Genomic DNA, 9,390 nt, shown 5'->3' with positions numbered 1-9,390 from the left:
GCACACACTGCACTGCACATAAATCAGATGAACATTTCCATTTTAGTCAATAATATTACTGTAATTCATTTAAAAACTGAAAAAAATATTGATCTACACACATTTACTCAAGTAAATAAACAGAATTAATGATGAGCTAAAATCTGAGGAAAATCTGCAGAATTCTGCGCACACAAATTTCATGTGGGCCTATAGTTATTACTGTAGGAAAATATCTGACTTTGGTACATACTTTCAATATTACCTTAGCTTGAATTGACCCGATTTTAATCCTGTTTATATGAAATGAGCCTGCTCCTGAGCAGGTTTGAGCTACCAGAACTGGTACAATGACAACAACTCTCGGTTTTGAAGATCGAAACAATCCTGGATCGTGTCAAATCGTCAATAACCAAATCCAGCTAACTGAGTAATCCACGCACGAAGAACGGACCCCAGATGAAAACTCAACGTTGAATTTTCAACTATCTAATTGTTGATTGAATTCTGCTATCTGGCAAATAATACACAATTACCATGGTAGCTTATTTGAACAAAGCCCACCTAAAATATGTCAATAATTCATAGTAAACACTAGTGTTTTTGAACCATTCTGTATTACACTGTATATTTTATAATATTCACAACTATTTGTTAAATGCTGCAGCGTGCTGTATTAACCAACACAATCTCATGGCAATTCGTAAGTTTTTGATTTTGTGGCTAATTCGTATGAATTTATACAATCTATATCGTACAATTTAGTACGATTTTCTCATCACCCAATGACGGTTGGGGTTAGGGGTGCAGTTAGGTGCCACGCCTCCTTTTTAAAATCGCACATTTTCATATAACTGTACGAATTAGCCACTAAACTGACAATACATAAAATACTTACATTTCCTCACGAGATCAGGCTGTATTTACTGATATTTACTGTATAGTTTAGTTTTTAATGCAGTTAACTGTGGTGTATTGTACTATAATATACCTTATAGTTGTAGGAATCTAAGGTATTGTTTCATTTGTTTATATTTCTCTAGTTGTTGTGTTACTATAGCCATTGTATAATCACCACAGCAGATTAATTCCAGTGCTTTACTATAATATGGTTCAAAAACACCACAGTATGACTTACAGTAGTATTTTTTCCCGAGGGAAATATTTAGCTACTTATTATATAGTATAGTCATCGTGTATCACACAAAACCGATGCTGTAGTTCATGTTAGAAGGCTTAAAATGCAGATTTACACAGCGCGGGTGCGGGTGAATATCAGTTTGCGCTTCTTCCGTTCGCGCATGTGCACTGGATCGCTTACAATAAAGCCAATGAATGCGTTAAATGAGTATAAAACAGACTCCTTGTTTATAATGGCAGCCATCTAGAATTGTTCTGTCAGTGTCTATGCTCGATTTTCTGTGGGTTATCGAGCGTTATTTCTCCGGTTCTCCGAGGCCGAACGTCAGGTGTGCCCGGTACAGGTCGCTGAGCAGCGTCTCCAGCGCCCTCTTCTGGCCGCCGCTGCTCTCCTCTCTGCCGGGCTGAGAGTAGAGCTGCGCCCCGCGAGAGCGCCACCTGCTGTCGGGCTCCAGTGTTCGCGCCTGCGCAGTGTGAAGCCCCTCAATGGCGCTGGACAGCCAGATCAGACGCTTCAGACTCTGAATGGAGCGACCGCGGTCATGCATCAGCTGGTGCTCTGTGACCGCACGCCTACTGCAGAGACGGATAGATAGATAGATGAACAGACAGACAAACAGATAGATAGATAGATAGATAGATAGATAGATAGATAGATAGATAGATAGATAGATAGATAGATAGATAGATAGATAGATAGATAGATGGATGGATGGATGGATGGATGGATGGATGGATGGATGGATGGATGGATGGATGGATGTATAGAAGGATGGACGGACGGACGGACAGATAGATAGACGGACGGATAGATAGATAGATAGATAGATAGATAGATAGATAGATAGATAGATGGATGGATGGATGGATGGATGGATGGATGGATGGATGGATGGATGTATAGAAGGATGGACGGACGGACGGACGGACAGATAGATAGACGGACGGACAGATAGATAGATGGACGGACAGATAGATAGATAGATAGATAGATAGATAGATAGATAGATGGATGGATGGATGGATGGATGGATGGATGGATGGATGGATGGATGGATGGATGGATGGATGGACGGACGGACGGACGGACGGACGGACGGATGGACGGATGTATAGAAGGATGGACGGACAGACAGACGGACAGATAGATAGACGGACGGATGGACAGATAGATAGATAGATAGATAGATAGATAGATAGATAGATAGATAGATAGATAGATAGATAGATAGATAGATAGATAGATAGATAGATAGATAGATAGATAGATAGATAGATGGATGGATGGATGGATGGATGTATAGAAGGATGGACGGACGGACGGACGGACAGATAGATAGACGGACGGATAGATAGATAGATAGATAGATAGATAGATAGATAGATAGATAGATAGATAGATAGATAGATAGATAGATAGATAGATAGATAGATAGATAGATAGATGGATGGATGGATGGATGGATGGATGGATGGATGGATGGATGGATGGATGGATGGATGGATGGATGGACGGATAGATAGACAGACAGACAGACAGACAGACCAATAGATAGATAGATAGATAGATAGATAGATAGATAGATAGATAGATAGATAGATAGATAGATAGATAGATAGATGGATGGATGGATGGATGGATGGATGGATGGATGGATGGATGGACGGACGGATGGACGGACAGATAGATAGACAGACAGACAGACCAATAGATAGATAGATAGATAGATAGATAGATAGATAGATAGATAGATAGATAGATAGATAGATAGATAGACAGACAGACGGACGGACGGACGGACGGACGGACAGATAGATAGACAGACAGACAGACCGATAGATAGATAGATGGATGGATGGATGGAAGGAAGGACGGACGGACGGACAGATAGATAGATGGATAGATGGATGGATGGATGGATGGATGGACAGACAGACAGATATTGTACCTCTCGCTCTCCTGGCAGTGCACGGCGGCGACCACCATCAGCATCATGAGAGCGACGCGCTGCTGAGATCTCTGCATCTTCAACATGGTCCACAAACACATCAACGCCTGGAGCTGAAGAGCAAAAGCATGAACCCACAGAGCTTCACCTGTGCTGCGTGTCTCCTGCAGGTGTTTGACTGACAGACGCTCGCTTCCTGCGTTTATATAGACCCCGAACACACAGGAAGTGACATCAGACTCCACCGACTTCCAATTATCATGCGAATATGCTTCAGTTGCTTCCACCGGCTCATTGATAATGGATGCACCAAACTACTGATCAGTCGTGGTTTTGGGTGTCGCTCCATTCCGGCGCCCCAACTGAGATCACAGACACATTCTGTTCAATAGAAGTGTGATTCTGCTGACGGAGAGGTGAATCAGCTGGAGAATAGATGAGGAAGTGTTTTGGTTTGAGGAGTTGGTGGCTGTTTGTGTCCGTAATAAGCGTTCTAGTTAAAATGCCTTTACGTTGGAACTTCAGAGCTTGGCAATGGCGTCGGCGGGTTTCCAGGTCAGCAGACGGATGAGAGCATCCCTCTCCATAGCAGCACGTCATGGATGTGGTTTCTACAGGTGAGGAATGCGAGCGCTTGATGAGGATCTGAGCGCTGATTCCTGCAGAGTCAAACACCTCTGATTAGCAACCGCACACACAACTCATATAGGCTCAATCACTCCGACATGATCACTGTGCCATCGCCAACTCATTAAAGAAACTCTGCTGAAGCTTTATTGCCAATGCTGTGTGCACAGTAAACATGTTGAGGAGTGGAAATGTACATTTAACACAACATATAACAGCTGATACTCATGCATGACACATTGGCCTGTGTGTGAAACCACCCCAAATATAGGCCTCAAATATCGCCTTTCCGCTAAATAAACACTCAATAGTTGGTTTTGTGAATGTGAACAACGGTAGTTATTTCAATACAAAACACGTCGAGTGAGAGTTATATCACTATAACTAGTTTACTGTTTCGTGGAACAGGGTAAAGTCTAGATCGGATCCCTGCTGGAAAATCCAGCTTAAACCAGCTTAGGCTGGTTGGCTGGTTTTAGGTGGTTGACCAGGCTGGTTTTAGAGGGGTTTTGGCCATTTCCAGGCTGGTTTTAGAGGGGTTTTGGCCACTTCCAGACTGGTTTTAGAGGGGTTTTGGCCACTTCCAGCCTGGTCTTAGCTGGTCAGGCTGGGAGATGACCAGCTAAAACCAGCTTGACCAGCCTAGCCAAGCTGGGAGTCCAGCCAAAACCAGCTAAAGCAAATCCAGCTAAAACCAGATTGACCAGCCTGGATTAAGCTGGTCATTTTCCAGCCTGACCAGCTAAGACCAGGCTGGAAATAGCTGGAAACCAGCCTGGAAATGGCCAAAACCCCTCTAAAACCAGCCTGGTCAACCAGCTAAAACCAGCCAACCAGCCTAGGCTGGTTTAAGCTGGATTTTTCAGCAGGTAGGCGTTAAAAAATACATTTTATTGGGTAATTTAATAGATAACATAACTAATACTCGGTACAAATACAGTTTTTACATTTCTGTGACGGTTGGGTTTAGGGTTGGGGTGGGGGTAGACGTTAATAAAATACAACAAATGTGAAATTTAATAAATAATAGAAATAATTCGCGTTAACTTCCGGCTGCAAATGTATCCGCTCTAGCAACAACCGTGGAACAGCAGTTCTTCTTTATTTTACTGGCGGGCTGGTGTCATATGCACATGCCGCCACCTACAGTATACATACACACACACACACACACACACACACACACACACACACACACACACACACACAGTTGAAGTCAGAATTATAAACTCCCTTGTTTACTTTTTCCCCAATTTCTGTTTAACGGAGAGCAGATTTCTCCAACACATCTCTAATCATAATAATAACTCATCTCTAATAACTGATTTATTTTCTCTTTGTTATTATTAGACTAGATATTAGACTAGATATTCTTCAAGACTCTTCCATACAGCTTAAAGAGACATTTAATTAGGTTAACTAGTCAAGTTAGTGTAATTAGGTATTAGACCACCATCTCCATGCCAGATAAATAAGATCCAGCCCCAGACGCCAGATCTGGTCAGGAAATGTCTGTGTCTCCAGGTATATGGACAACAAGTCAGCAAAGTTTCCAATACCTGAACCTGTTAACCAGTATTTAACTGAATGAACAGTCTCCTGTCAATATAGGAACTGACTGGGAAAACCAGAGAGGAGCTGAAGCAGGAGATGAAGTAATGATGATAAAGAAGGAGCAGAGTTTATTGAATAATCTTAGTTGCGTATGATTCAAGTGCTCGGACTTGGAAAATTACTGCTGCACAACATTGTACAGAGACAACACAGACCTTGAAATGGAGACATTCTCTTATCTCTTACTCATGAAATCAAGTGCCGCTGGAATCAACATTCATAACAACATGGAAATAATAATGAAGCAATAATTATAATAAAATAGTAATAATAAAATATAAAAACCTAATAAAATGACAGATAATCAATAATAATAATCAAATCATTAACTACTGATCAATAAAATGATATGATGATAATTATATAAATGATTAAAGATCAATTGATTTAATAAAATATTTTAATGAAGAACAACTGAAAAAAACAAATAAAAATAAAACACAACACTAATAGTTCTTTTCTTGAAACAACACACACATGCTACATGGATTCTCAGGTCCTTAGTTAGATTCTTCATGGGCGAGTTGTATTGTATTGTGTAACGATGGTTTGTTCTGTAGACTATCGAAAAAATATTGCTCAATATTGACCTTAAAATGGTGTTTAAAAAAGTAAAAACTGCTTTTATTCTAGCTGAAATGAAACAAATTAAAAGTCCGATTAGCATGCTTCGGCATAAACCCCATTCATCTATAGCAGTGGTTCTCAAACTGTGGTACGGGCTTCCTCCTAGTGGTACGCGGAGGAATCGCTGAATAATGAAAGAAACAATTAAGACTTTAATCCTTTAATGCGTAATATAACATTGATGTGATCAGCATTGGCTGTTTTGTGAAGCGTACGATCACAACGCTGTGCTTAGAATGTTTATTTTAGTGCATTGTGTCATAAGCTGCTGAAAATCAGTTTCCGAAGTTTAAGAATTGATTCTGAAGCGTGATTTGACTGACATGAAAAGTGGCCAATCACAGTCGACCTTGTCTAGTTGCGTGAAACGTAAGGGCGGGACAAAGGCTTTCTGTGTTGCAGAGACAGAAAAAACTACTTAAAAACAAATGTTTTGTTGGAATAATGCTTCTCGGATGTTTTCACTATAGAGATGTCTAGCAGAGTAATTAAACCGCGGACATATTTCCTGCCTATTTGATGATCTACAAACACGTTTCGCTCTCCGACAGCCAGTCGACTCGCCTCTGACCTGTCACTCCTCTAAACACAGTATGAATGGCAGCGCGGGAATGGAGGTATTGCGCAATTACTCATTTCTGCAAATGTGGCGAGTGCTTTATTTTAACACGAGAGCGCATTCATGTACGCAAATCGCTAAAACAGATATGCGAGCTCTTAAATAGGCTTTTTTGAAATGAACTGCAAGACCTCTCATGATCGCGTGTGTGCTCAGATAGAATACAATCGCGATCTCTCCACTATTAAAGTAGACATTATTTATCTTTGCTCCTTAACTAAATTTAGTCAAAAGTATTCAAAGTTATCAAATATTTAGAATTAGATTGATTCATGATCGATGACAATGCTAATGGTCTTTTTATTTGGCTGTGTTGTGAAGTGAAACTTACTTTTAGCAAAGGTGGAACATTTTTTATTTCTTTACGACAAAATAATTATGCTGGAAATGTTTCTGGATGAGGTATTTGTGTGATTTATACATTTAGCTGTATTCTGATCTGTCCTAAAGCATTACAGGTCAAAGCAATCCATTGTTAGCCTACTTATTGTTTATTTATCACAATTTACATAGCTCTTAAAGCACTGCTTTGATAAATGTAGTGTCGTCATATTTCAAATACCTCAAGTAAAATGAAGTCATTTGTTTTATTTTTTTTACTGACAGTGTACTTGTATTTTTTTACGTTTCTATTTTAGATTAAGATCAAGTGTAAAATAAAATCTACATGTGATGTACAGCTATTTAAGAAACAAATTTGCCATATTGTAAAGAAAATAGTGTAAAATATGTAAATAAAAGGCTAAATTTAAATCTTTTTACCATATACTTTAATTTAACCTTTTAAAGCTTAAATATATATATATTTTGAAAAATGGGCAAAAAGTGTCTCTATGGCCTTAAAGATTATGTGGTAGTTTTACCAGTGCTATTGAAAAAGATTAATTGTCATGAAAGGAAAAATTGACTATACTTTCTTTGTTAGTGCAAATTATACATGTAGCTTTGGGATGTAAGCAATCAAACCATTTAATTAGGTTTACACTTAAAAAAAAGTGATTTCATAATGAAAATCAGATTTTTTTCAAAAATAATCAACTAGTACTTTTTAAAAGAGTAATTTGTACTTTTACCTAATATTAGTATTATTTACTTAAATTTTTGTTATTTTAGCAGTGTATTTTTACTTGAGTATGTGACGGGTGATAATAAGAGTATTAATTTAATGCATTTCACTAATAGTCCCTCCTTTTTAATTTTCGTGCATTTGTTTTGCATCAATTTGTTTAGACATATGTTAGAATTTAGTTTTTACTCTATATGTGTTGTTTAATGAAAATAGTTTTATATTTGTTTTGCGCGCAACGTTACTTCCGGTTGCCGCGCTACGTCACTTCCGGTTGCCGCGCAACGTCACTTCCGGTTGCCGCGCTGGGTTCTCAGACCGCATTGAGCGCGCTGAGGAGAGGTGAGCTTTTAATGGTGCTCCAAGGAGAATCGTTCTAAAAGTTGTCAGAACTTTAAATAAGCTTTAAATATGCGATTGTATTGTTTGTAAGAGTGTTCTATATTAACTAGGAAGTACTTTTCTTCATGTGGATGGATAAAATTAATCACTTTACTGAGCACAGTTGATTGAGTATGTGTGTATAAGTATGTATACTGGACACAGTGATTTCGAATGACCTTCTAACACTTTGTAACTGCTATTTATTTGTTAGGTGGGGAAATTTACAAACGAAATCATATCAACTTACTGTGCTGTTTTCTGATTCATCCAGGTATTGTTTTATGTACATTTATGCTTCTTTGTGTTTACATTTGTTTCGCAATTACATTAATTTCTAATATAAAGTTAGATAGGGGAAGATTAATTAATATCACAATGTATGGAAATGTAATCATTTGTTATTTTTATTTATTTACTTTTTGTACTTTTGTGATCTGTTTACCCAGTTTTAATTGGGTATGATGTTATTGTTATGTTTGCTCAGACCGCATTGAGCGCGCTGAGGAGAGGTGGGGAAATTTACAAACGAAATCATATCAACTTACTGTGCTGTTTTCTGATTCATCCAGTTTGCTCTGATCTGACGCTTGAGTGACAATAAACCCACCATCAGCAGTACCAGTGGCCTGTCTCATAATTGTACACAACGCAGAGAGTGCGAACACCGGTTACAGTGGTGCCGTGACCCGGATGAAGATCAGCTCTTCTGGAATCTTCATCCAAAGATCAATGTCGTTTGGTCGCCGGTGGATGCTGCACTTCAATCAAGGTTTTGATGAACTGTGATAGAGAGCATTGCACTTTCATCAAACTGGACACTTCACTATATCCTTTCTTTATTTCTATTTGAATTTAATATACCTGTTTTCCTGTTTAACATATATATTTTTTGGTAGTTGTTCTCCGAAGCTGGTTTATCTATTCTAAAATTTTATTCAATGTTTGATCATTTACATGCCAATAAGTAGTAATGGCATATGGTTTCAAAGCAGACAGTTTTAAGGGTGAGGAGAACATGTCAGATTTAACTTTCGGAAGGGGAAGACTTTTTGCTAATTCATCTACGCCTGTTGCAGGGAGGGGTAGTGTGGGACGAACTTCTGAATTTTGTTCTACCCGGGTAACTGAACAAACACCTAGTCAGTTAAGGAGTAACCCATTTTTGGCTAGCCCAGATTTAAATGATACTGCATGGCAAAATCTCATAACACACATTGCTCAAGAAGTAGGACAGACTTTGATTTCTGTTCAAGGTGGGGGAAGATATGGGGAAGGAGAAACTAATAATGCACAGACACAGAGTCCAGTTGCTGGTCAGTCATTCACAGAAACACCCTCACTTAATTTGACAGGAGTCAAATTAGTCATGCAATCTGAAGTAAGAG

At 38.9% G+C, this 9,390-nt stretch overlaps 1 protein-coding gene across 1 annotated transcript; it reads right to left on the bottom strand.

Moving 5' to 3' along the window:
- Nucleotides 1-667: 667 nt before the first annotated feature.
- pth4 (parathyroid hormone 4) lies at nucleotides 668-3,909 on the bottom strand. Its single transcript, NM_001423864.1, has 2 exons — nucleotides 3,069-3,909; nucleotides 668-1,695 (listed from the first exon to the last, which is right to left on the bottom strand). The coding sequence occupies exons 1-2, from the start codon at nucleotides 3,167-3,169 to the stop codon at nucleotides 1,416-1,418; spliced, it is 381 nt and encodes a 126-aa protein (NP_001410793.1). The 5' UTR covers nucleotides 3,170-3,909; the 3' UTR covers nucleotides 668-1,415.
- Nucleotides 3,910-9,390: the final 5,481 nt, after the last annotated feature.

This window comes from Danio rerio, chromosome 22 (genome assembly GCF_049306965.1).
Source record: "Danio rerio strain Tuebingen ecotype United States chromosome 22, GRCz12tu, whole genome shotgun sequence".
Taxonomy (NCBI): Eukaryota; Metazoa; Chordata; class Actinopteri; order Cypriniformes; family Danionidae; genus Danio; species Danio rerio.
Note: the sequence above shows the minus strand (reverse complement) of the source record. Positions and strands in the feature narration are given on the sequence as shown.

What these genes read in the sequence shown, in the direction of transcription:
- pth4 (NM_001423864.1), bottom strand. Translation starts at nt 3,169, where the DNA reads ATGTGTTTGTGGACCATGTTGAAGATGCAGAGATCTCAGCAGCGCGTC. An exon ending in CACTGCCAGGAGAGCGAGAG is followed by an intron (nt 1,696 to 3,068) that starts GTACAATATCTG and finishes CCGTCTCTGCAG; the next exon opens with TAGGCGTGCGGTCACAGAGC.